Here is a 27,658-nt window from a genome sequence, read left to right as displayed (position 1 = left end):
TAGTCCCTGCCTCTGTCTACCCCCATCCCAAGACTACTAACAAGTAGGAAAGAGCCGAGAGTGAGGCTGGAGAATTTAATTCCTAACGGATGACCTCCAGGATTGGGAAATCTGCCAGAGCTCCCCCATTATCCCAGATGGGGGCCTGGGCGGGGCTTTGCTGATTGTCACAGTTGAGGTGCCAGGACTGAGCTTTGGGGGACCCCAGTTGTCCACCCCTGGCCAGGATAGAGAGGCAGGTGCAGATACAGCTAGAGGAGCAGCAGGAGAGAGGCAGGTGGGCTTGCAAAAGATTGAGGCAGAACGGTGGTCACCTTGGCCCATCTGCCTGCCCCACCCTCAGGGCCCCAGGCCCCCTTCCTCCAGCCCCAGATGACCCTGAGGACTGGGAGACAGGCTGTTGGGGGCCAGGACCTCTCGATCAGGTCCCCAGGAGCCACCACCACCAGGGTCTACAGTCTCTAGGCGCAAAGCGGGCAGCAGGCCCAGGCTTCGAGGCACAGCTGGTGGGAAGGCCCAGGGGCCAGGCAACCCAGAGGGCCCCTCTTCACTACTGCCCCGGCTGCTGCCATGACTGCTCCCGTCAGGAGCCACCCGGGATAGGCGGCGGCTCTGGGGTGAGGGGCTACGGCTGGCACCACGGCGTTCACGGGATGAGGGCCGTAGGGCAAGACCAGGGAACCTGGTCAGTCCCGGGCTGCGGCTGCGGTGTCGCTTGGACTTGCCAGGACTGGGGCTGCGGGATTTGGGTGCAAGGAGCTCCAGCGTGCTGTCATCCTCTCCCTCTGAGCTGGTGCCTGAGCTGTCTGTGCTGCTGCTGGCCAACTCCGAGGAAGGCAGCGAGATCTGGGGGAAATGCTGGTCACTGGGGCACCCTGCTCCCCAACCCAGCCACTGAGGCCTGACCTCCCGAGATCTACCTCTCTCGTTGGCAGATCTTGGGAGGTCAGTTTATTTGTCTGAGCTCAAGGAGCAGAAGGTAAGGGCTGTGGCATTTGACAAAAGTCTTTAGGCACCCCCAGCCCAGCAGTCTGGCCTACTTACCTGGAAGGGTTCAGTGACGCCGATGAGGATGCTGTGGTTGTGGCTGTAGTAGCCCAGGATGAAGTCTCCGTGGCCCTTGGGCAGTGATTCCTCACTGAATGTTACCTGGTGGGCCCAGGGGTATAAGCCTAAGTTGGGGGTCAGGGAGGCCACCTGAGAGACCCCAAGGCGAGTCCTGAGGTCCCAAAGGCAACAGGGACTTCCCCTGACTCTTGCTCCTTTTAAGTACCTGGTAGGTATTCCCGTCCACATCTTCATGTTTGGCCCAGACATAAGCCACATAGTCCTTGCAATGGCGGAAACCCACCTGGGGGATCAGTGTTGTGGAATCAGTGTTGTGACCCTATAATGTCTGATCCCAGCAGTCTCCCAGTGTGGCATCAAGATTTGGACAAGCCAGTGACCCCACCATGCTGTTCAGCCGCTCCTCCAGGCCCCTTGCTTCCCTGAGTCGCTGATCGCCACTGCCCCTCTCACCCGGTACAAGCCGATCCAGTCCCAGGAGCTGCGGGCGAACACTGTTTCCATGCGGTACCTCACCACCGCCTGCTCGGGCCGCACCCACTCATCTGCCACCTCCAGCCGCACCAGTGGCATGTCGTCCCTGAAGGCAAACTGTCCAGGCAAGGCAGGGGCAGGGGCCACATCAGGGGAGACCCTCTAGTATCCCACACACTTAGGGCTGTTGGGTCTTAGCACAAATTGCCTGAGACAAAGGGCCACTTTACAGACTGGGAAACTGAGGCAGAACAGGTCTAGTATAAATACCAAGCCCTGTGCTGCCTCCCAGCCCAGGGCTCCTTCTGCCCACAGCCTCCTTAGGGAGTGAGTGAGAACACAGCTTTGAAGCTAGTAGATCCTGGATTTGGCTCTGGCTCTGCGTTGACAGGCTGGGTGAGTTCCTCAGCCTCTCTGAATGCTAGGGCCCTCATCTGTAAACTCAGAGACTCTTTTTTTTTTTTCTTTTTCTGAGACGGAGTCTGGCTCTGTCACCCAGGCTGGAGTGCAGTGGTGTGATCTCGGCTCACTGCAATCCCTTCAAGTGATTCTCCTGTCTCAGCCTCCCTAGTAGTTTGGACTACAGGCACCGCCACCATGCCTGGTTAATTTTCATATTTTTAGTAGAGGTGGGGTTTCACTGTGTTGGCCAGGCTGTTCTTGAACTCCTGACCTCAAATGATCCACCCACCTCAGCCTCCCGAAGTGCTGGGATTATAGGCATGAGCCACCGTGCCCGGCCAAACTCAGAGACTCTTATTTTACTCTTGGAGTTGTTCAGCAGATTCAGTGAGATACCATTTGCAAAGCATCCCATAAATTTCCCAGTATACCAGTAAGTGTTCAATAAATGATTTATCTCTATGCTAGCAAGGAAGACCAGTAAAATCCTATGATGCACTAGGTATTTGGGGTAAGCTGAATATTCCTGAGCAGGCAAGAAGAGCTCTGAGTGGGAGGACGGAGACCTCAGTCCACTTCCAGGCTCTACCACTAACTCGCTATGTGACCTCAGGGCAGGCTCTAACCATCCCAAGGTTCAGTGTCTCCAACTGAGTCTAAGTACTAAGTGGCTACTATTACCTTGTCGTCAGTCCATGAAGGAAAGTTATAACCATGAATATCCTTTCCCCAAGGTCAACCCAGACCCACCAGGGGTACCACCTGAATGGGTGGAGCTGCTGAGGTGGCAGGCTGCCAGGATATTGGCCCCACCTCTGTCCCTCAGGGAAGGGCTCAGTTGGTGCCAATTCCAGATCTTTGTCTGATCCCCTGTTTACCTAGTTTCAGGTTTCCCTCCCTCAGCTTCCGAGCCAAGCTGTTCCAGAAGTAACTGGCACATTCTTTCCCTGTTCCTGTGTTCCTAACAGCAGGGGCAGGCAAGGGTAGACCTTTGAAAAAGCCCTCCAAGGACTTGCAGCGTCAAAACCCCTACTGAGCCCTATTCTGACTGCATTGCCTTGGGTAAAAGATTTAAGTTCTCTGAGCCTCAGTTTCCCTCATCAGTAAAACAGAGAGGAGAACTGGGACATCTCAGGGCCTACTGAGGCATTCAAAGGGATGACATATGTAAAGTACACGACATAGGCCTGGCATGTAGTAGGTACTCATTCAATGGTAATTTTTTTTTTTTTTTTTTTTTTTTTTGAGATGGAGTCTTGCTTTGTCACCCAGGCTGGAGTGCAGTGGCACGGTCTCAGCTCACTGCAACCTCCGCCTCCCGGGTCCTCGCCATTTTCCTGCCTCAGCCTCCCAAGTAACTGGGACTATAGGTGTCCGCCACCATGCCCAGCTAATTTTTTTTGTATTTTTAGTAGAGACAGGGTTTCACTATGTTGGCCAGGCTGGTCTGGAACTCCTGACCTAGTGATCCATCTGCCTTAGCCTCCCAAAGTGCTGGGATTACAGGCGTGAGCCACTGCACCTGGCTGGGAAATGTTTTTAAAGGGACACAGTTGGCCGGGCGCGGTGGCTCAAGCCTGTAATCCCAGCACTTTGGGAGGCCGAGACGGGTGGATCACGAGGTCAGGAGATCGAGACCATCCTGGCTAACACAGTGAAACCCCGTCTCTACTAAAAAAAAATACAAAAAAACTAGCCGGGCGAGGTGGCGGGCGCCTGTAGTCCCAGCTACTCGGGAGGCTGAGGCAAGAGAATGGCCTGAACCCGGGAGGCGGAGCTTGCAGTGAGCTGAGATCCGGCCACTGCACTCCAGCAAGGGGGACAGAGTGAGACTCCGTCTCAAAAAAAAAAAAAAATAAAAATAAAAATAAAGGGACACAGTCCTGGAGGAGGCGGGAGGGACACGGTGGGGTTCAAAAGAAGTGATTTTCCAGGCGAGGTCCCTGATTGTGGGTTAAATCTTCATGCCCGACCCTTTTGCCAGAGGTCATGGCAGGCCAAGCGTGGGGATATTTCCATTCCTAGCTAAAGATATCGGCCAATGTCCCACTGACTGGCCATGTGACAAAGTTACCAGGAAAAACATTTTCTGGCCTACCGGGCTCCCTCTTATCAGATCAAGAGACTCGAAGAGCCCAGAGTTGGGTTTCAGGGCTGAAAAGATGGGATCTACCCTGCCCTGCCACTGCAGAGCCTGTATATGGTTTGGGGCATGTGCCTACCCCACGAGGAGCCTCAGATCCCACCAGAGAAAAAAAGAGAGTTGGACTACATGGTCTCACAGGTCTGGTTCTGAGATTCTAGAATTTCCCCTTTTGATGTCAGCAACCAGGAACCTCAATCCTAAATACAATACTAAATTATAGTAACTACTTAGAGTTTAGCTTTGTATTTTTTTATATCTTTGCTCTCCCTCCCCATCACTACACATTCTCATAATGCTTGGCATATGGTAAGACAGTAAGTACTCAGTAAATAATGAATGAATGAATATGAATGAATGTTACATGGAGTTTGATTTTGCTGGTCTTATTATATATGCGAATTTTTATATCTTATTTGTTATTTTTAAGACACTAGTAGTGAAAACTACGATGTATATGTGATTTTTTTTTTTTCTTTTTTTTTTTTTTTTTTTTGAGACGGAGTCTTGCTCTGTCGCCCAGGCTGGAGTGCAGTGGCCGGATCTCAGCTCACTGCAAGCTCCGCCTCCCGGGTTCACGCCATTCTCCTGTCTCAGCCTCCTGAGTAGCTGGGACAACAGGTGCCTGCCACCGCACCTGGCTAATTTTGCCTAGGTTGAAGTGTAGTGGTATGATCACAGCTCACAGCAGCCTAGATATTCCAAGCTCCAGTGATCTTCCCACCTCAGCCTCATAAATAGCTGGGAATACAGGTGTGCACCACCTAGCTAAATTTTATTTTTTCCCTGAGACACAGTCTTGCTCATGTCACCCAGGTTGGATTGCACTGGCACGATACTGGCTCACTGCAACCTCTGCCTCCCAGGTTCAAGTGATTCTTGTGCCTCAGCCTCCCAAGCAACCGGGATTACAGGCATGCACCACCACGCCCGGCTAATTTTTGTATTTTTAGTAGAGATGGGTTTCACCATGTTGGCCAGGCTGTTCGCAAACTCCTGGCCTCATGTGATCAGCTCACATCGGCCTTCCAAAGTGCTGGGATTACAGGCGTGAGCCACCATGCCCGGCCTTTTTTTGATTTTTTTTTTTAGAGATGTCTCATTGTCTTGCCCAGGCCAGTCTTGAACTCCTGAGCTCAAGCGATCCTTCTATCTCAGCCTCCCAAAGTGTTGAGATTACAGGTGTGAGCCACTGTGCCAGCCTGTAAGTGAATTTTAAGATAAATTGCTCTAAACCTTTCTCAGAAGACAGGAGTTAGAGATTAGTAGAAAAGGCATGGGCTCTAAGGCTGGGTGTGGTGGCTCACACCTTGTAATCTCAGCTCTTTGGGAGCCAAGGTGGGCGGATCACCTGAGGTCAGGAGTTCGAGACCAGCCTGGCCAACATGGCAAAAACCCATCTTTACTAAATACAAAAATTAGCCAGGCGTGGTGGCAGGCACCTGTAATCCCAGTTACTCAGGAGGCTGAGGCAGGAGAATCACTTGAACCCAGGAGGTAGAGGTTGCAGTGAGCTAAGACCACACCACTGTACTCCAGCCTGGGCGACAGAGTGAGACTCCATTTAAAAAAAAAAAAATAAGGCGCCGGGCGCAGTGGCTCATGTCTGTAATCATAACACTTTGGGAGGCTGAGGTGGATCACCTGAGGTCAGGAGTTCAAGACCAGCCTGGCCAATTTGGTGAAACCTTGTCTCTATTACAATACAAAAATCAGCTGGGCATGACGGCAGGTGCCTGTAATCCCAGCTACTTGGGAGGCTGAGACGGCAGAATCGCTTAGACCCAGGAGATGGTGGTTGCAGTGTGCTGAGATTGTGCCACTGCACTCCAACCTGGGGTGGCTGAGCAAGACTCCATCTCAAAAAAAAAAAAAAGTTGGCTGGGCACGGTAGCTCACGCCTGTAATCCCAGCACTTTGGGAGGCCGAGGTGGGTGGATCACGAGATCAGGAGTTCAAGACCAGCCTGGCCAACATGGCGAAACCCTGTCTCTACTAAAAATACAAAAATTGGCTGGGCGTGGTGGCGGGTGATGTAATCCCAGCTACTCGGGAGGCTGAGGCAGGAGAATCACTTGAACCCGGGAGGTGGAGCTTGCAGTGAGCCAAGATTGTGCCACTGTACTCCAGCCTGGGTGACAGAGCGAGACTCTGTCTCAAAAAAAAAAAATAAAGAAAAGAAAAGGCATGGACTCTTAAACCAAACTCACTTGGATTCAAATCCTAACTGTTTCTCTTACTAGCTGTGTGACCCTGGGCAAGTGATGCCATGTGTCTGAGCCTCAGCTTCCTCATCTGAAAATGGAGATCGCAACCCCATTCCCACTCTGTTACAACAAATGGATGCTGCTGAGGGCAGGTACAAGGGGTTATACAAAGGGTAATGGTGAGGGGCAGTGGTGTGCCAAGTTGGGTCTGGGGATATTATGCAGGGAAGATGAGGCCAGAACTCACCTGCAGGAGGAACTGGGCAGCCACAGGCTTATGGTCGCTGACTGTGTATTCCATGTGGCTGCGGTAGCTGTGCTGCGTCACCTGGAGTCGGTGGCTCCTCCGTCCTGAGGGGCTGGGACCCCCACCTGGAGCCTTGACCTTCCACAGGATACGGTCTGTCCAAGCTGGCTTCCGTTTCTTGGCACTGCAGTGAGCAGGGGTACCCCAAGTTTCAGGGGCTGGGGATCAAGGCACAACCCTCCACCTTGCCTCCTGCCCCTCTTCCCAAAGTCTCCCTTTTTGAGAAGACCTCAGCTCACTTCCCCATCCCTCCTCGGACTGAGCTCACCTGGTGTCGTATTTGTTGGTACCCACATCAAACTTGAAGGTGGGAGCGAAGTTGAGGGGCCCCTCCTGAAAGCCCTTCAGAATGGGCCAGGTGTTCTTGGCCATGTTGAGCTGTGGGGGGTCCAGGAGAGCAGATTGGACAACAGCTTGGGCTCTGCTGTGCCGAGGAGGGGTGGGGTAGGTGAGGACAGGGACCATAGCCTAAGGTACAGGCATGTCCTGGGACATGCTCTGGCAACCCGAAGGCTGCCAGGTGCATGGTCACGCCACCCTTGTTACCCTAGGGAGGCAGGGTCGTGTGGCTCATGGGCGGGGCTTAGCTCTGTGTGCTTCTGGGGACAAGGACCCCACCTGGTCCTTCTCCCAGAGCTGATGGAGCTGGTCACTGTCGATGGCAAACTTGACAAAGTGCAGGTCGTAGCTCTCAATGCGGAAGTTCAGGTCCCCGAACCAGAATACGAGGCTGTTTGGGGTGGGGGATGGTGGAGAAGTGGGGGGCAGTGGGGGGTGTCAATGGGTCCATGGGGGATAAGGGCTCAGCCCAGATCTTTCCAGGCCCCATCCAACCCGAAGGGATGTAGTGAGTGGGTGATTAGTGCCAGAGCCTCCAGCCTGCCAAAGAGCAGAGGAAGATCGGGGGACTCGTCTACAGGAAATTAGCTTCTGACCTTCAGCAAGGCCCTGCCCCTCAGCAAAGCTCCACCCCATAGGCTCCGCCCCTCCCCAGCCAACTGTTCTCTGCTTTCATGTTCCTACAAGTAGTCTGGGTGGGCACTCACCCCCATAGGCCCCGCCTCTCTCCATAAGCCCCACCTAAGCTGGTACAAAAACCCCCATCACTAGCCCCACCCAAGCTCCATTTGGCCCCACCCCAGCCCATACTCATGATCCAGGATGCCCTGTGCGCCTGGCCCTTGGAACTGCTGGAGGCTGAGGATGGTCTGGAAGTTGTCCTTGCGCTGCTCCGCCTTGTCCATATGTGCGGGCAAGTGGCAGTTCAGGAAGCAGAGCATGTGCCCGAAGGCTGCCAGGCGCACGCTCACGCCACCCTTGTTACCCTATGGAGGCAGGGTAGGGTGGCTCATGGGCGGGGCTTAGGCCAGGAGGTGAGGTGGGGGGAGGTTGGGGGGGGGTGTCGAGAGGAGATGTGGGTGGAAGGTGGGTGGGTCCTAGGGAAATGAGGGACAACACTGGGATACTAGAGGAATAGGATGAGGTATTGGGCGGTTCATGGGGAGGGGTGGGCCGCAGGGTAAAGGGTGGAGGATGGGAAGGGGACCTTTCTGGTGTATGGGGCCAGGGGACTAATCTAAGGCCCCCGTCATGTCCCATCCCCTTCTGGGACAGCTCGAAGGCTCACCCAGTAGCCGCCCAGGCCAGTGCGCGTGCAGTCGGTCTGCACGTCTCGCAGGAAAGGCAGGTGGTAGTACTTGGCGAACAGCAGCAGGATGACACCCTGCATCCGCACCGAACTCACCTGCAGTGGGAGGCCACGCGGCTGGGGGACAGAACACGACTCCCCCGCCCTCGCGCCCACCTTCAGGTCTGCTCCTCCACCCACCCATGTCACGGACCCGGCCACAGAGGCCCAGCGGGCCCCACAGTGAGCCAGGGTACAGCTGGAGCCAGGAATTCAGCAGGGTCTCTGCCGTCCAGGGGGTGAGGGGTGCGTTACCAGCACGAAGTTGAAGGGCGCCAGCGCATCCATGAACAGCTCACTCCACTGGTCTGTGAAGAGGGCGTCCTTGAGTCGCTTGTTGAGCATGGAGTTCACTTCCTGCAACCTGGAGGGATGGGGGCGGGGTGGCCATGGGATTAGAGAGGCACCCTGGAAGCCCCTGCCATGGGTGGAGAGCCTGGAAGGCCCGAGGGGCTCAGGAGGGGGTCCGCATGCCCTGCCACCTCACCCTATGGCGATCATGTCTGCGCCACCGCTGTCGTCGCCACCGCCCAGGTGGAGGAGGGATGTGACATCGTCTGGGGGCATGGCGGTGCCCACGTTCCATGTGACCACAGTGATCCTGCAGGCAGGGGCATATGAGGGTGTAGTCCTGGCACCACTCCCTCACCCTCAAGCTTCCTTTCACAGGACTCCCTGGGGAACTAAATGGAGGCAGGTGTGGGCCAAAGCCCTAAGAAGGACCCACAGGAGACCCCGCATCTTGTCCCCCTGCCACATTCTCCCTGGGGAGGTCAACTGAGAGGTGGCAAGTTCCTTAGGAGGGGATGCTGTCTTCTGAGAGTTTCAGAGACAGGGAGCCCAGCAAGCCCCTCCCCAAAGACTCTTCCTCAGAGAGGGAAGCTGAAGTAGAGCAGGCCATCCCCCCTGGAAGAATGGCTAACCTCAGAGCTAAGCCCAGCCACCTTTCTTGGGAGAGGGCTCTCTCACCGGAAGCCGGGGTCGCTCCTGCAGGTGGGCTGAGCTGACCAAGGGGAGGATGACAGGGCGGACATAGAAGAGGAGGTGGTGACTGGGACTGGGGCTTCTTGGGCCTGAAGGTTGGGGCTCAGGCACCTGCCAGGCCCTGTACTCTGGGTGCCAAGCCTTGGGAGGGCCATGTCAGGGGCTGGGGGAACACAGGGAGAGCGGTTGGGGGAGCGGCTTGGGGAACGGCTGGGTGATCGGGGTGGCTTGGGCAGAGGTGGGGGCACAGTCTGGCCTGAGGGGGCCCCAGGCCGGAAGGTGGGGGACAGAAGTCCAGGGGAGCGGTTGCCAGGCTCTGGAGGACCCTGGCCCGCATCCAAGGGCAAGGTCTGGGGTGGCCGTGGCAAAACAGGATCCTCAGGGCTGCTGTGGAGGGCCTCAGGCCGGGCTCGGAAGGAGGGGGAGAGCCGAGGGTCTGGGGAGGTTTGGATGGAGGGTGGGGAGCCTGTAGGACCAGATGTCTGAGGTGGAGGCTGGAGATGCCCCTCAGAAGCAGGGAGAGGTCTAGGGGCTGGGGCATCCCTCTTTCTAGCTGGTGTCTGTCCCACAGAGGCTGGGCCTGATGCCACGGATGCTGGAGCCAGGGCCTGTTCCTGAGATGGAGACAGAACTGGACTGGGCACTGGGGAAGGGGTGGAGGGGAGTTCTGGGGGCTGCTCCTCAGAAGCCAGGGCCAGGCTCAGGCCAGAGGCTGCCAGTGTTGGCTTGGGTCCCACGGAGGCAGGTGGCTCCTGCTTCTGGTCTCTGGAGGTTGGGGCCAGACTGGGCCCCAGGGTGGCTGGGGGAGATCTTGGCCCCGCTGAGGGAGACATCACCAGCTGCCCCAGGGACGTCGGAGCCAGAACTGAGCCTGTGGTCGCTGGGGGAGGCTTTGGTCCAGCTGAGGCAGACATCACCAGCTGGCCCACAGATGTTGGGTGGGCAGGAGCTGTTTTCTGCCCTCCAGGGGTACACAGTGGAGCCAGGATTGGTCGGGGAGATGCCAGAGCCAGCCCCGGTCCTTCTGAGGAAGCTGACATAGCTGCCCGTGGCCCTACAGGTGCCAGAGCCAACCTTGGTTCCGAGGGTCCTAGGGCTGCGTTCTTCTTTGCTGGGAGCTGAAAACTTGAGTCCACCTTGTGGAGGACAAGTCAAAGATTCAGAGAGACCCTAACAAGGGCATTGGGCCCCAACTTCCATATAGACCCTGGCAGATTTCATCTAACTAAGAAAGGCACATCTTTCCAAGGAAGTTCTTCCTACTATCTCACCTCAATCTATTCTGCTGCAGGTGAACTTCTGTCTTGGAGGAGATAGGACACAAAACCCTAACCCCTCCTTTAAGTCTGAAACCTCTTTCACAGACGGGGAAACTAAGACCCTGACTCAAATGAGGCAGAGTGTGAACCTGAACCTGATGACTTGCCTTGCCTTCCTGGCTGGTACCCACATCCTGCCCATTCTGGGCAGCTTTCCTGGGCAACCCTCCCACTGCGGTCCCTGAAGCTCCCCCAGCCACGGCTACTGACCTGACATTCCAGGTCTGGGCACACTGGGGGCAGCCTGTTTCTTTTCTTTTTCTATTGCCAAAATATAGACCTATGGGTGCAGCCTGTTAAATACCCCCCCTTCCTTCATGATGCCCAGAAACCCTCAGTTCTCCACCAGCCCCTAAACATCCAAATCCCTTGGTTACAGCCCTCTCTGTTCTCTTACTCATTCCCAGAGCTCCACTCAGGAGCAAGAGCTGGGAGCTGAGACTGGCTGTGTAGATTCAAAGCCCAGCTCTGGGTGACCTTACGCAAGTATCTCTCTGCCCAGGGCCTCAGTTTCTCTGTTGTAAAATGAAGGGATGGGGTCTAGGGACCCTGGTCACATTATATTCTGGGGAATTTTCGTCTCACATTGTCTGCATTTATGAACCCAACATTTGCTAGAATTCCATCCAGCCCCGTGGAAGAGTCCATCTTCACCAAGTGTGAATCTAGCATTCAGAGCAAGTCCAGGATTCTAAGTTGATCCTGGTGTCACATCTCTCTGTGCCCAGGTTGTGCCCTCTTACATCCTCCACCTGAAAGGACAGGCAAGCAGGTATCCTTTTTGTGTCTGGCAGGTGGGAGGGGCGGGGAGTCACGGAGTCCCATAGCGACCTCTCCTCCTTCTCCATCTATTCTCTCTATGTCCCCTGTCTCCAGAAGACAGGATAAAGTGTCCTTTGCCAAGGAGGGCAGAAGAAGGTCTATACTTGCCCCAGGGTGGCCCTGGGTAGGGTAACAGGGCCAGGGAAGCCTTGCCTCTGGAGACGCAGTTCTGTCTCGGTCCCGTATCCTCCTCAGTTCAGAGTACCTAAAACTCCATCTCCGCCTCCCTTCTCAAACTCAGCTCTTTGAGGCTGCATTTTAGGCACCCTCCTTGGCTCCAAGTGTCACACTGTGTGCCGGCTTCCCCCCAACTATCACACCGCCTCCAGCACTAACAACTTAGCCATCCCAGATGTCACAGTTTCAGTCTTCAGTGACAAGCCCCCTCATTTTGCATCGGCTCAGAGAGGAAAAGCAACTTGCCCAAGGTCACACAGCAAAGCTGGAGCTCAGCTGGGTCCTCTGATACCCAGTCCAGGACTCTCCCAAGGGCTTCTGGTGATGGCTAACTTCATCTGTCTCCGGGCATCCTGTCACTGCCCCTCAGCCCCCAGGGTGCTCTCTTTACCTAGCCCCTGCTCACCGAGCACAGGAAAGTATCAGCCCCTCAGTCAGCACCAGGGTGCCTGCAGTGTATGTTGGGGGGGGTGTGGAACCAGGGATCAGGAAAGTGGGGGGGACTGGGTCTCAGGGGTCTTACCTTGGAGGGTGCCCCAGTTTGGGCAACACCCTGGGGCATGGGCAGGGGACCCAGGCCTGCCCGGGTCCCTGGCCTCCTGCTGCCCCTGCTGCTCTGGCCCTCCATGTCTGCAGCCCCCAGCAGCCTGGGCTCCCTCGGGCTCCGGCTCCAGCTCTACCGCTCCCGGGAACCAGTGATGTCATCAGCCATTTCAACCTGCTGAGAATTTAAAGGCACAGGCTCCCACTTCCAGCCTGGAAGAGGCCAGAGCAAGGTGGCTACCCCCTGGAAATCCTTCAAACTGGTTGCTGAGGCTGGAACAGCCATGGGGTGGGGAGGGGAGAGTGTACCCATCTGCCTGGCCCAGGTCCCAACTGGTAGCATGAAGGAGGCTGTCTGTCTACCCCCACCTTTCTGCTGTAGGCCTCGCCAGCCCTTTGCTCCAGGGAGGGGCATTAACACACCTGCGTTAAGGTAGGACAGGTGGTTCAGAGGTCAGCATCCTCTCCAGGGCCTCAGAGACAATTGAGTTCTTGCCCTGATCCTGTGACTTTCCTGAATCCCTGCCAGCTCAGAGCTTGCCCCGGCCCCCACCCTTGCCCCATTTTCAGGTCTTGGTGCCACCACCCCCCACCACTCCTACTGTCAGTCCCAGGCTCTAGCCTTCCCAACCCAGAACCAGACACTCAGGCTCCAGCCACTGCAGCCCTTTCCCACCTCAGGTCTCAGCACCAGCTCCTCCTCTTCTGCAGACACCTAGCTGCCCTCAGATGTCCCCACAGCCAGGCCTGACCCAGCTCGGGTTCTGTCAGTTTTCCTCTCTCCAGTATTCACTGGGTGTGGTTTGGGAGGGGAACTTGCTCAAGGTCACCTGTGGACTGAGAAGGTCTCCTGTGTTTCAGTGAGAAAACTTAGTGACCCTAAGACTAGCACCAGCCCTTTGGGGTATCTGGGGGAAGGGAACTTGGGTGGAGAAGGGCCCCGCAGTGGGGTAAGAGACTGGCAAGAGAGTTAAAAACAGGCCTGAGAACTGCTACAGCCAGGACCCAGCCCAAGGCATAGTCCCCAACAGGCCCACGGGAGTGTTTGTTAACCAACATGGAGCATCTGCATGGGCCTGTGCAGTCTCCTACACAAAGGCAGATGCCTCTCTTTCCTCTCCTGAAGGCACTTCCTACCTCTGCTTGACTGTCTGTAGGTCTAGTCTGTATTTTCAGGCCAGCATCTCTGCTGGAATTTGCAGGGGCAGAGACTCAGGCCATATTAGGGTGTTGGGGTAGAAAGGTCTTTGGACAGTGACGGTGGAGATAGTGACAGTGGTGACGGGGAAGGCGATTGTCGTGGTGGATGTGATGATGTATTTAATTATGATGATGGAAGTAGGGGGCTGGCAGTGGTGGTGGTGAAGGTGGTGGAGGTGATGGTGATGGCAAAGGTAGAGGTGATGATGGTACCAATACTGATAATGGTGTCGTGTTAATGAAAGACATAGTGTTGGAGTTGGAGGTGGCAGTCAGGGAGGATGTGAGAGTAGACCTGGTGGTGATGCTAAGGTTACCAGAAAAAGGAAGATTTGAACTCATCCTGTCTCATCCTCTGACTCCTATTTTACAAATAAGAAAATGGGAGCCCCTGAGCCGGGCCCGGTGGCTCATGCCGGTAATCCCAGCACTTTCGGAGGCTGAAGTGGGCAGACTACCTGAGGTCAGGAGTTCGAGACCAGCCTGGTCAACATGGCGAAACCCCACCTCCACTAAAAATACAAAAATGAGCTGGGTGTGGTGGTGTATGCCTGTAGTCCCAGTTACTTGGGAGGCTGAGACAGGAGAATTATTTGAACCTGGGAGGTGGAGGTTGCAATGAGCCAAGATCGCACCACTGCATTCCAGCCTGCGTGACAGAGTGAGGCCTGTCTCAAAAAAAAAAAAAAAGAAAGAAAGAAAGAAAAAAGAAAAGAAAAAAGAAAAAGAAAATGGGAGCCCCCAAGACTACCTAGCTTCTGATGTAATCCTGGATGAAATGATGGGCAGATCCAGGCCTCTGGGACCAGTGCTAGGGCTCAGCCATCTAGGGCTGAGACAGGGGCATCGGTGCCCTTTGGAAGCCAGGCAAATGTCATGCAAATGTGTCTGCAGAGGGCTCCTCTGCCTCAGGAGGGCAACCCAGGATTTCCCACCACCCGCTCCCTGAGCTCAGACCTTGCAGGGCACTTTGTTTCTGGCCCTACCACTGACTTACTTGAGGAGGTCACTCTGATTCCCAATTTGTGTAAGGGAGATTAAAACAGCAGACACCTCCTAGGAGTGCTGGTGAAGATTCAACAGGATAATATATATGAAATGTTTAGCATAGAGCCTGGCACAGCAAGCTGTCCATAAAGGTGGCTGCTCTGTATTTATCATCATCATCATCATCACCATCGACTTCAGCCTGCCCATGTGGTGGATGCTGAAACTGAGGCTGAGAGTGGTTACTCTCCTGGGAGGACAAGGAAGGGGCTCTGAGATCTAAGCCTGGCCTTGTCAGGAGAAGGGGGTGGGGGGCGGACCCCAGCTGAAAAGGGAGTGAGTTGGAGCTATATTTGAGCTCCTGGTGTGATGACTAAGGAGGTTGATAACAGGCTCTGGGGCTCAGGGCGGCAGGCTGGGGGCCGCTGTCAGGGAGAACCGCCCCCCTGGAGACGGCTGTCTCCGGAAGCCCTTTCTGGCTCCCTCCTTGCCCTCACTCTTGGTGGGGGAGGAGGGTGGGTGTACTGAGGCAGGGGCCAGGGCTCATCCAGCCCACTCCTGGAAACTCAGTGCTGTCCTTCAGGCTGCGTGGGTCAGGGATAGGAAGGGAGGATGCTAACGATAGACAGAGTATTCCAGTTACTCTCCATAGTAACCCTGTGAGGTTGGTAGTGAGGTCCCCATTGGACAGAGGAAGAAACCGAGGCCCAGGGATTACACAGCGAGTAGAGAGAGGACAGAGCATGGAGCTCCTAGAGAGGCAGTGGATAATTCTCCCCAACAGAGGAGCTGACTGTTGAACCCCTTCTTTGAAGGAGAGTCCGTGTTGCCAAATTGAAGAAGAGAAACGCCCTGGCTGGAAAGAAGAGAGAACAGCAGGTACAAAGCATGGATGGGGAAGGAAGGTTCTGGCTGTGAAAGGATGAGAAATTTGGACATGTGCCCTCCGGCCCTTTGGCTTGGAGTAAACATACCATGAGCAGGGAAGGGAGAGAAGTCTTTTTCCTGTCTTTTTCCTCCTCCTCTTCCTCAGTTCACTTTCCAGGGGCACCCAAGGATGGCAATGGTACTGAGGGTCTGTCCTCCTTCCTTTCTCTCCCTGGTCACCCTGACCCAGGCCCACCAGGAGGGAGGTCGTGCTGTGGCTACCATCTGCGAAGGTGTAGTGGGTGATACAGGATATTGTGGGAAGGTGAAAGACGGGGTTATCAGGGAGAGCTTCCCTGAGAAGGAAGTATACAGGGCACAAAAGAGCATTTTTTTCTCCCAAGACTTCACTCCAGGGTTTCTTGTTGGTAACAAGTGTCACATGTTATGTCCCCAGCACTTCATTCTCACCCTCTGAGGCAGATGTCATCCTCACTCCCCATTCTGCCACTCAGGAAATGGGCTGGAGGAGGAGGAGTGACTTTCCCAAGGTCACACAGCTGGGGCTGAGCTCAGGCCTCCCTCCTCCTTCTCTTTGGCTCCCCCTCCTCCCAGGCAGCCCAGCACCCGCTGTCAGCTGCTCTGAAGTGAGTGGCTATTTTTATTCTGGTGCGAGGGGATCTCAAGCAGCAGAGCCATGTAGGTTAGAGGCTCTAGGACACCCGGCCTCAGCAGGCCAGGGGAAGGTTCCTGTAGCCACCAGACCCTGCTAAGCTTGCCTCGGGGCTCTCATTTCTTGCAGACTGACCTGCTCTGGGCTCCCATGCCTCCAAAAACTTCTTTATTGGAGCTCAGAACACAGCATAGAGCCAAATAAAGCCCTGGTCATGGTCCTGATCCTCCCTCTTGAACCCTACTCCTGCTGTTGACTGAGCCACTAGTCCAGCTCTTGACTGAGCTCTGACATCACCTTAGAATGAACCCCGACTCTAATCACCCACTGATCTAAGCCTGAATTAGGTTGATCCCAACTTAAGACCTTGGTTCTGGGCCCAGATCAAGCCCTTATCCTACTCTAAGACTGAGTCTTAGTCACAGACTGAATTATAGCCTCAGCTCAGACTAACCTTTTAGACTGACTCTGGAAGAAGAGTCAGACTAACCTTTTAAACCTGACTCTGGTAGAAGATTGAGGCCTAATCTTGGTCAAAGACTGAGTCCTGAGTCTAATCATTGACTGAACTCTGACCATAGACTGAATTCTGACCTTGGATCATGCAATTCTGGTCACACACTGAGCCCTAACGGAAGACTGTGCCCTGAATCTGGTCACAGACTGAGCCCTGAACTTAGTCATTGACTGAGCCATGACCCTGGTCACAGACTGAGCCTGGCTCCTGGTCACAGACTGAAGACTAAGCCCAATCATGGACTGGGCCCTGAATCTAGCCCTAGGCTACAGATTAGTCAACTAAGGGCTGACCTAGACCCTGTCTGAGCCTGACCCTGTCACAGACTAATCCCCAACCTCAGCCCACCCGAGGAAGACTACTGTCCTAAATTACATGCTGCCACATAAGAGGCATGGATTACGGGCAGAGATCTGTCTTGGGAGATCTTGGGCTTCCCATGCTGCTGATGCCACAATGTTCCTGGTACTATTATGGTCACAGTCTCCACCACTGGTTCCACTGGCTGGTTGGTCAATCCTAAGCAGCCCAAGCTGTGGCCTTTAGGGGCCATAGCATCCGGGCTAATGCAGTGAGAGTGGTTTGGTGGCATCTGTCCAGCAAACAACCAGGGCCCATGGGGTACTGGGGTTTGGCTCTGTCAGCAGAAAAAATGACAACTCCATGGGGCGTCTGGCTTCAGTTACTCTGAGGCTCTTACTGGGGTAGGGGTTGGAGTAGAAGGAAACAGGGGGATATGTTCCATTATTTTTGTAAACAAAGTTTACTGTTTGTGTTTAGGTAATTCATGCCTATTATATAAAACACAGAAGGAAAACATTTACCTATAATTTCATCCACCAGGAAATAATCGTTCTGACTTTTTGGACTGTTTCCTTATAGACATTTTTTGGTGGGGGTGTCTAGGCATATATATTTATATATACATGTTGTATATAATATGCATATATATTTATATATATGTATATTTACATATACATGTTATATATTTTATATATATACTTATTTATTTTTTGAGACAGAGTTTCACTCTGTCGTCCAGGCTGGAGTGCAGTGGCATGATCTCGGCTCACTGAAACCTCCACCTCCCATGTCCAAGCAATTCTCTTGCCTCAGCCTCCCGAATAGCTGGGATTACAGACATGCACCGCCATGCCCAGCTAATTTTTGTATTTTTAGCAGAGACAGGGTTTTGCCACGTTGGCCAGATTGGTCTCGAATTCCTGGCTTCAAGTGATCCACCTGCCTTAGCCTCCCAAGTGCTGGGATTACAGGCGTGAGCCACCAAGACTGGGCCTATACATGCTTTATAAAATTGGTTGGTTACTGTGTTGCCACTACAATGTCCAGCAACACAGTAGGGTTAGGGTTAGGGTTAGGATCCTGTTAAGGTTGCAGCCCATCTCCTTCTTAACAGGAACTGGAATATGGTGGACCCCACCCACAGCTTCAGGAATGGGTCCCAGTTGGTTAAGCCAGTGAGCAATTCCCATTTCCCCAGGCACATGATTAGATCATGAATGGACTAGTGAGATATAAGGAAATTTTTGCTCAGGGCTTTTGGGAAAGGAAGCTTATTTTCTCTCCTGAGGAGGTTGCCAAAAAAGATGATCTCCCTTCCATTAGATGTAAATGAAGAGCTCAATGGCTCTAGTTACTGCTGGCAGCCATCTTGACACCATGCAGAAAATTGGCCTACTGATAAACTGACATTATGGAAAGCAGAATGGAGAGACACCAGGTTTCGGTGGATCATTAACTGGATCAAACCTCACCTGAAGCCCTACCTGCCATTGGACTTTTTTTTTCTTTTTTTTTTTTGAGACGGAGTCTCACTCTGTCGCCCAGGCTGGAGTGCAATGGCGCAATCTCGGCTCACTGCAACCTCTGCCACCCGGATTCAAGCAATTCTCCTGCCTCAGCCTCCTGAGTAGCTGGGATTACAGGCACCCACCACTGCGCCTGGCTAATTTTTGTATTTTTAGTAGAGACGGGGTTTCGCCATGTTGGCCAGGCTGGTTTGGACCTCCTGACCTTAGGTGATCTGCCCGCCTCAGCCTCCCAAAGTGCTGGGATTACAGGCGTGAGTCACCGCACCTGGCCTGGACTTTTAAAATTATTTGAGCCAACAGATTCCATTTATTTATTTATTTATTTAGAGACTGAGTCTCGCTCTGGCACCCAGGCTGGAGTGCAATGGCGCAATATTGGCTCAATGAAACTTCCACCTCCCGGGCTCAAGCAATCTCTTCCTCAGCCTCCTGAGTACTTGGGATTACAGGTGTGCACCATCATGCCCAGCTAGTTTTTGTATTTTTAGTACAGAGGGGGTTTCACCATGATGGCCAGGCTAGTCTCCAACTCCTGACCTCAAATGATCCACCTGTCTTGGCCTCCCAAAATGCTGAGATTACAGGCATGAGCCACTGGGCCCTGCCCCTTTATTTTTATTATTTTTTGACACAGGGTCTTACATTGCCCAGGCTAGAGTGCAGTCATGCGATCTAGGCTCACTGCATTATTTTTTATTTTTTATAGGAGATGGGGTCTCACTCTGTCTCCCAGGTTGGAGTGCAGTGGCATCATCATAGCTCACTGTAGTCTCCAACTCCTGGGCTCAAGCAATCCTCCCACCTCAGCCTCTGGGGTAGCTGGGACTACAGGCACTGCCATACCTGTCTAGATTTTAAATATGTTTTTTTAGAGATGGGTTCTCACTATGTTGTCCAGGGTAGTTTGGAACTCTTGGCCTCAAGTTATCCTCCTGCCTCAGCCTCTTGAGTAGCTGGGTTTACAGACACAAGCCACCACAACCAGCTCCCTTTATTGTTTAAGCCAGTTTAAATTGGGGTTTCTGTAACTTGCAGCCCACAGCATCACAACTCCCAATTGATATTACTATATTACTGCTTTTGCTGCTTTTTTCTTGCTATTGAATACCATAACCACGAACATTCTCCATGTCTGTCAATCTATGCTGCATCTTTTTTTTTTTTTTTTTTTTTGAGATAGAGTCTCACTCGCCCAGGCTGGAGTGCAGGGGTGTGATCTCGGCTCACTGCAACCTCTGCCTCCTGGGTTCAAGAAATTCTCTTGCCTTAGCCTCCCAAGTAGCTGGGATTACAGGCAGCCGCCACCATGCCTGGCTAATTTTTGTATTTTTAGTAGAGACGGGGCTTCACCATATTGGCCAGGCTGGTCTCAAACTCCTGACCTCAGGTGATCCACCCACCTCAGCCTCCCAAAGTGCCGGGATTACAGGTGTGAGCCACCATGCCCAGGCTGCTGCATCATTTTTAACAATTGCATGGTTTTCCATCCTATGGAGGTACTCTCATTTATTTAACTCATCCCCTGCTGTGACATGCTTAGGTTGTATCCCCAATTCTTCACCACAATAAATGGTATTCTAATAAACAAGCTTGACCTAACAGTCCTCTCTCTGATGATTACTTTGGGGCTAATTCCGAAAAATGGAATTACTGGGTCAAAAAATGTTTTTAGGGTTTTGATTTTGCCCTGCAGAAAGCCAGGGTGAATTCATATTCCCACAGCAGTAAACAGAGTATTAGAGATAGCTTACTATGTGAACAGTTTGGACAGGACCAATCATATTGACAATATACTCAAATATTTATAGAAAACAGACATTAAATAACAGCTCTAAGCTTTTTTTTTTTTTTTTCTTCTTTGAGACAAAGTCTCGCTCTATCACCCAGGCTAGAGTGCAGTGGCACAATCTTGGCTCACTGCAGCCTCTGCCTCCCAGGTTCAAGTAATTCTCCAGCTTCGGCCTCCTGAGTAGCTGGGATTATAGGCACACACCACCATGCCCGGCTAATTTTTGTATTTTTAGTAGAGAGGGGTTTCACTATGTTGGCCAGGGTGGCCTCGAATTGCTGACATCAAGTGATCTCCCTGCCTGGGCCTCCCAAAGTGCTAGGATTATTGATATGAGCCACCATGCCCAGCCAAGCCTATTATTTTTATATCTTTACAATCAAGTTAGTGAAGGGGAAGTTAGCAGGGTGCAAACAAAAGACTCAGTGCAGACTTGACTTCTCTAGAAGGCACAGTAGGCTCATTGTCTAGGGCCCACCATACTTTTAGGGGGTCCATGAAATTTTTTTTTTTTTTTTTGAGATGGCGTCTCACTCTGTCACCCAGGCTGGATGAAGTGCAGTGGCGTGAACTCAGCTCACTGCAAGCTCCGCCTCCCGGGTTCACGCCATTCTCCTGCCTCAGCCTCCCAAGTAGCTGGGACTACAGAAGCCTGCCACCACGCCTGGCTAATTTTTTGTATTTTTAGTAGAGAAGGGGTTTCACTATGTTAGCCAGGATGTCCCAATCTCCTGACCTCATGATCTGCCCGACTCAGTCTCCCAAAGTGCTGGGATTACAGGCATGATCTACTGCGCCTGGCCGAAAATGTTTTTAATATCCTTTAAAATGAGAAGGATACACTGGGAAGTTAACGTTATTAAAAAAAAAAAGGAAACGTACACTAATAATAATGAATCCAGCCTAGATTATAGTTATCTTTTTACCAAAGCAATTGAAAGTCAAATATATATATAATATTTATGTATATTATGTATATTTAATGGAGGCATGTGTCCATATCCCAGCTACTCAGGAGGCTAAGGCAGGAGCATTGTTTGAGGTCAGGAGTTCAACACTAGCTGGGGCAACACAGCAAGACCCTGGCTCTAAAAAAAAGAAAAAAGAGGCCGGGCACAGTGGCCCATGCCTGTAACCCCAGCACTTTGGGAGGCCGAGGTGGGCGCATCACTTGAGGTTGAGACCAGCCTGACTAACATGGTGAAATCCTGTCTCTACTAAAAATAATATTATCTGGGCATGGTGGCATGCTCCTGTAATCCCAGCTACACAGGAGGCTGAGACACGAGAATCGGTTGAACCTAGGAGGTGGAGGTTGCAGTGAGCCAAGACTGCGCCACTGCACTCCAGCCTGGGTGACAGAGCAAGACTTCATCTCAAAATAAAAATAAAAATTAAAAAAAGAGAAAACCCTAGCATCCATGAAAGTCATAATGCAGCCTTGGCTCAGTATTGAGAAGGAGTCCCTAGATTCAAAGGGAAAAGAGGACAGTGACGGACTTGGTGTGTTTGCTGAAGAAAGCATGAAGAAGAGAACTGGCATCCGAATCTGGTGATCTGTTCTTTTTTTTTTTTTTTTTTTTTTAAATTGTAGGCATTTTATCTGCAAATGCATATTACATCCTTAGAAAAAGAATCCCAGGATTTTCCTTCCTGTGTGTTTTTGTCTTGCTTCTTTGTGGTCCATGATGCCAGCTGAGGTTGTGAGTACAATGAAACTAAACTGTCAGGATGGGAGCAGATTATTCTGCCATTTTTCTAGATCTTTGAGTTGCATATCACATTTGGGGCTGATTACTTCACACTTGTTTAACCTGCCTGTGAGGTTCACAGCAGTTTTCCTAGCTCTGTGATCATCAATGATTTCAATTTCGCCAATGTAACCATGCTTCATCACCACAGTTAGAAACCAGATGATGACACTGGAGCACGACCTTATAGGTACCTGGTGTTTGCCTCTCTTTTGGCATTGTTAGTGCTCTTGAGAGCATCAGCCAGGACATTCATGCACACCATTATGGCAGCACATAAAGATGGCAGAAAGAGCGATCTGCTTATGCCTGAGATTGAGAGGTGAAGCCAGCTGGACTTCCTGGGTTGAGTGGGGACTTGGAGAACTTTTCTGTCTAGTTAGAAGATTGTAAATGCACCAATCAGTGCGATGTGTCTGGCTAAAGGATTGTAAATGCACCAATCAGCACCCTGTAAAATGGACCAATCAGCAGGATGTGGGCGGGGACAAATAAGGGAATAAAAGCTGGCCACCACCCCCGCACGCCCACCCCCAGCCAGCAGCTGCAACCTGCTTGGGTGCCCTTCCATGCTGTGGAAGCTTTGTCCTTCGCTCTTCAGAGTAAGTCTTGCTGCTGCTCACTCTTTGGGTCCGTACCACCTTTATGAGCTGAAACAGCCTGTAATCCCAGCACTTTGAAAGGCCAAGACAGGTGGATTGTGAGGTCAGGAGATCGAGACCAACGTGGCTAACATGGTGAAACCGCATCTCTACTAAAAAATATAAAAAATTAGCCAGGCATGGTGGCGGGCGCCTGTAGTCCCAGCTACTCGGGAGGCTGAGGCAAGAGAATGGCGTTAACCCGGGAGGCGGAGCTTGCAGTGAGCTGAGATCCGGCCACTGCACTCCAGCCTGGGTGTCAGAGCGAGACTCCGTCTCAAAAAAGAAAGGGGAGGGGAGGGGAGGGGAGGGGAGGGCAGGGGAGGGGAGGGGAGGGCAGGGGAGGAGGCCAGGCGCGGTGGCTCAAGCCTGTAATCTCAGCACTTTGGGAGGCCGAGACGGGCGGATCATGAGGTCAGGAGATCGAGACCATCCTGGCTAACACGGTGAAACCCGTCTCTACTAAAAAATACAAAAAAACTAGCCGGGCGAGGTGGCGGGCGCCTGTAGTCCCAGCTACTCGGGAGGCTGAGGCAGGAGAATGGCGTGAACCCGGGAGGCGGAGCTTGCAGTGAGCTGAGATCCGGCCACTGTACTCCAGCCTGGGCGGCAGAGTGAGACTCCGTCTCAAAAAAAAAAAAAAAAAAAAAGAAAAAAGAAAAAAGAAAAGAAAAGAAAAGAGAAAAAGAGAAAAGAGCTGTATCACTCACCGCGAAAGTCCGCGGCTTCATTCTTGAAGTCAGTGAGACCACGAACCCACTCTAAGGAAGAAACTCCCGACTCTCAAGATGAGTGCAGAGTCATGTTGGGTTCAAGTCCCAAATGCACAGTTCACTCATTTCACCTTTGTGAGCCTGTTTTCTAACCTGCAAAATGGAGTTCACGGGGTCTTTATGAGGTAAGGAAGGAACTGATAATGAAAGCGAACACTGTACTAGGTACTTTTTTTTTTTTTTTTTTTTTTTTGAGACAGAGTCTCACTCCATCGCCTGGCTGGAGTGCAGTGACGCGATCTCGGCTCACTGCAACCTCCACCTCCCAGGTTCAAGCGATTCTCCTGCCTCAGCCTCTGAAGTAACTGGGACTACAGGCGCCCACCACTATGCCCAGCTAACATATATATATATATTTGTTGTTGTTTTTGAGACGGAGTTTTGCTCTTGTTTCCCAGGCTGGAGTGCAGTGGCACCACCTCGGTTCACCACAACCTCCGCCTCCAGGTTCAAGTGATTCTCCTGCTTCAGCCTACCAAGTAGCTGGGATTACAGGCATGCACACCATGCCCGGCTAATTTTTGTGTTTTTAGTAGCAAGGGGGTTTTACCACGTTGGTCAGGCTGGTCTCAAACTCCCGACCTCAGGTGATCCGCCCTCCTTGGCCTCCCAAAGTGCTGGGATTACAGGTATGAGCCACTGCGCCCGTCCTGTACTAGGTCCTGTTCTAATAAGCTTTATATGTATTAATCCCTTTATCCTGCCAACCCCCACAGGGTACACAATATTCCATCACCACAATGTGTGCTCTGGGAAATAAAAATCTTGATTGGAATTTTTGTCCAAAGAAATAAAAAGTCCAGGTACAGTGGCTCACACCTGTAATTCTAGCACTTTGGGAGGCTGAGGCAGGAGGATCACTTGACGCCAGGAATTCGAGACCAGCCTAGTCAGCAACAAGATCCCGTAATCTGCTGAATAAACAAATAGTGCAAACAAGGATTCCCTAGGGTTCAGTTTTCCTATCTCTTTTTTTATGCAACCAAATTGGTTTATTATAGGAATGCAAGGTTTAACATATGAAAATCAGTTCATGTATTTTACCACATTTAATAAAATAAAGGAGAAAAACCACATGATCATCTCAATAGATGCAGGAAAACATTTGACAAAGTTCAACATTCATTCAAGATAAAAGCTCTAAGAAAAATAGAAATAGAAAACTTTCTTTTATAAAACACATCAGTAACAAACCTACAGCAAACATGATCGTTTAAAGATGACATCTGGGGCTGGGCGTAGTGACTCACGCCTGTAATCCCAGCACTTTGGGAGGCCGAGGAGGGCGGATCACAAGGTCAGGAGATCGAGACCATCCTGGCTAACACGGTGAAACCCCCGTCTCTACTAAAAATACAAAAAATTAGCCGGGCATGGTGGCGGGCGCCTGTAGTCCCAGCTACTCGGGGGCTGAGGCAGGAGAATGGCGTGAACCCGGGAGGCAGAGCTTGCAGTGAGCCGAGATTGCGCCACTGCACTCCAGCCTGGGCGACAGAGTGAGACTCCATCTCAAAAAAAAAAGATGATCTCTGGAAAAAGACGATGACCAGTTCTAGTCAACATTGTACCAGAGGTCCCAGACAGTACAATTAAGACAGTGCAATGAAACAAAACCAAGGTATAAGGATCAGAAAGGAAGAAAACCACTTTTATTTCCAGGTGATATAATATGCATATGTAGAAAATTTTTAAAAATCTCCAGTTAAACTATTAGAGTAAGCAATTCAGTGAGGCCACTGGCTGCAAGGTTAATATGCAAAAATCAATTGTCTTCCTATATGCTACTGCCAAGCAACTTGAAAATGAATATGTAAAAATAATAGAGTTTGTAATGCTATAAAAAATTAAATATCTAGGAATAAATCTAATGAAAGATATGCAAGATATTTATTCTAAAAATCACAAAATGTTACTGAAATTAAAGAAGACCTATAGAAAGGGAGGGACTTACCATGTTCGTGGTAGAAAAAACACAATAATGTAAAGCTGTAGAGTCTCCCCACATTGATTTCCCCAATGGGAATTTGAAATCCTGATAGAAACGTGGAAGGTTTTTCTGTGGAGGTTGACGAGCTGGCCTTACATTGTACCTGGAAGTGCGAAAGGCGGAGTATAGTCAAGACAGCCTTCAAGAAGAACAAAGCTAGACTGCCTGCGGTGGCTCACTGAGGCTGTGGGCTTACACATGGCTCTCACCACAGGAAAATGTAGGCCATAGGCCAGGCATGATGGCTCATGCTTGTAATCCCAGTACTTTGGGAGGCCAAGGCAGGAGGATCACTTGAGCCCAGGAGTTCGCGACCAGCTTGATCAACATGGTGAAATCCCGTCTCTACTAAAAAGACAAAAAATTAGCCAGGTGTGATGGCCGACACCTGTAATCCCAGCTACTTGGGAAGCTGAGGCAAAAGAATCGCTTGAACCCGGGAGGCAGAGGTTGCAGTGAGTCCAGATCATGCCATTGTACTCCAGCCTGGACAATGAGAGGGAAACTCGTCTCAAAATAAATAAATAAATAAATAAATAAAAAATAAAGAAAATCAGCTGGGCACGGTGGTGCATGTATGTAGTCCCAGCTACTCAGGAGGCTGAGGTGGGAGGATTGCTTGACCCTGGGAGGTTCAGGCTGTGATTGAGCCACTGCACTCCAGCCTGGGTGACAGAGCAAGACTCTGTCCCAAAAAAAAAAAAAAAAAAAAAAAAAGCCAGCACAGTAGCTCACACCTGTAATCCCAGGACTTTGGGAGGCCAAGGCGGGTGGATGACTTGAGGTCAGGAGTTCGAGGCCAGCCTGGCCCAGATGGTGAAACCCCATGTCTACTAAAAATACAAAAATTAGCTGGGCATGATGGTGGGCACCTGTAATCCCAGCTACTTGGGAGGCTGAGGCAAAAGAATCACTTGAACCCGGGAGGCAGAGGTTGCAGTGAGTCCAGATCATGTCACTGTACTCCAGTCTGGACAATGAGAGGGAAACTCCATCTCAAAAAAAAAAAAAAAAAATTCAGCTGGGCATGGTGGTGCATGCCTGTAGTCCCAGCTACTCAGGAGGCTGAGGTGGGAAGATTGCTTGAGCCTCGGAGGTTCAGGCTGTGATTGAGCCACTGCACTCCAGCCTGGGCGACAGAGCGAGATTCTGTCTCAAAAAAAACAAAAACAAAAACAAAAAAAAACGGGCCAGGTGCAGTGGCTCACACCTGTTATCCCAGCACTTTGGGAGGCTGAGGCAGGTGGATCATGAGATCAGGAGATCAAGACCATCCTGGCTAACACGGTGAAACACCATCTCTATTAAAAATACAAAAAACATTAGCTGGGCATGGTGGCGCCCAGGACAATCGCTTGAACCTGGGAGGCGGAGGCTGCAGTGAGCCGCGATCGGGCCTCTGCACTCCAGCCTGGGCGACAGAATGAGACTCCATCTCAAAAAAAAAAAAAAAGCAGAAAGAACAAAGCTAGAGGACTAACAGACAACCAGATGTCAAATCTGACTATAAAGCTATACTTAATAAGACAGCATAGTTAGACAAATGCACTGGAGGAGTAGAATAGGGTACAATATTCATAAGTAGACTCCCAGATATTTATATGGTTGCTTATTTATTTATTTATTTTTGAGACAGAGTGTCTGTCGCCTAGGCTGGAGTGCAGTGGTAGGATGTTGGCTCACTTCAACCTCTGCCTCCCAGGTTGAAGTGATTCTCCTGCCTCAGCCTCCCAAGTAGATAGGATTACAGGCGCCCACACCACGCCTGGCTAATTTTTGTATTTTTAGTAGAGATGGGGTTTCATGTTGGCCAGGCTGGCCTTGAACTCCTGACCTCAAATAACCTACCCGCCTCGGCCTCCCAAAGTGCTGAGATTACAAGTGTGAGCCACCACGCCCAGCCATGGTTGCCTATTTATATATAACAGAGGTAACACTGCAGAGTAGCACTGAAAAAGACAAGATTTTTAATTGAATTAGATAGCCACATTAAAAAAAAAAAAAGTAAATCCTGATTCCGTAAATATAACCCAGCTGATTTAAGACCCTGTTGTGGCCTAACAGCTGTAACCCTCTTTGCATTTTCCCACCTTTGAGTAACAAATTCCTTTCCTCACCCCAGGACAGAGAGTCTGCTCAGCAGTAGCTGTGGATGGTAGAATGCACGCTGGTAGGTCTCAGTGGCTCCCAGAAGCCGCACCCCCTCTACGGAACCTCACTCTCCATCTCCCACGCTCCAAAGCGAGGAGTCCTCAGAAAGTCCAGTTTCCCTATCTTATTTTTTCTTCTTTCTTTTTTCCTTTTTTTTTTTCTTGGGTGTCCTATCAGTTTCCCTATCTTAAAGTGGCAGGTTTGGCTCAGAAACTCCCGTGTCCCTCAGCGTCTCGCCGGCACCCTCTGCCGGCGTGAGGTGGCGCTGCCTGGCCGCATCCTGTGGGAGCGTCCACATCCTCGCTCTACAAAAGGAGCGTGGACACTCTCGGACCTGGGAAAGTGAAGGCCCAAAGG

General features: G+C 51.5%; 1 protein-coding gene across 6 annotated transcripts; it reads right to left on the bottom strand.

Annotated features, from left to right (window-relative positions):
* Positions 1–61: 61 nt before the first annotated feature.
* Positions 62–27,658, bottom strand: LOC105487212 (inositol polyphosphate-5-phosphatase J). Of its 6 annotated transcripts, XM_071080414.1 has the most exons (18): positions 27,268–27,658; positions 25,115–25,253; positions 23,101–23,256; positions 15,295–15,472; positions 12,810–12,970; positions 12,114–12,311; positions 9,258–10,408; positions 8,776–8,889; positions 8,544–8,652; positions 8,229–8,345; positions 7,751–7,926; positions 7,220–7,331; positions 6,870–6,979; positions 6,542–6,725; positions 1,522–1,659; positions 1,274–1,351; positions 1,045–1,149; positions 62–846 (listed from the first exon to the last, which is right to left on the bottom strand). In XM_071080414.1, the coding sequence occupies exons 6-18, from the start codon at positions 12,216–12,218 to the stop codon at positions 340–342; spliced, it is 3,006 nt and encodes a 1,001-aa protein (XP_070936515.1). In that variant the 5' UTR covers positions 12,219–12,311; positions 12,810–12,970; positions 15,295–15,472; positions 23,101–23,256; positions 25,115–25,253; positions 27,268–27,658; the 3' UTR covers positions 62–339. The 6 variants fall into 6 exon arrangements, with proteins under 6 accessions (XP_070936515.1, XP_011748883.2, XP_070936516.1 ...); XM_011750581.3 differs by lacking the exons at positions 23,101–23,256; positions 25,115–25,253; positions 27,268–27,658 and adding an exon at positions 22,301–22,388; XM_071080415.1 differs by lacking the exons at positions 23,101–23,256; positions 25,115–25,253; positions 27,268–27,658 and adding an exon at positions 22,301–22,388 and having other exon boundaries at positions 12,114–12,308.

This window comes from Macaca nemestrina, chromosome 15 (genome assembly GCF_043159975.1).
Source record: "Macaca nemestrina isolate mMacNem1 chromosome 15, mMacNem.hap1, whole genome shotgun sequence".
Lineage (NCBI taxonomy): Eukaryota > Metazoa > Chordata > Mammalia > Primates > Cercopithecidae > Macaca > Macaca nemestrina.
Note: the sequence above shows the minus strand (reverse complement) of the source record. Positions and strands in the feature narration are given on the sequence as shown.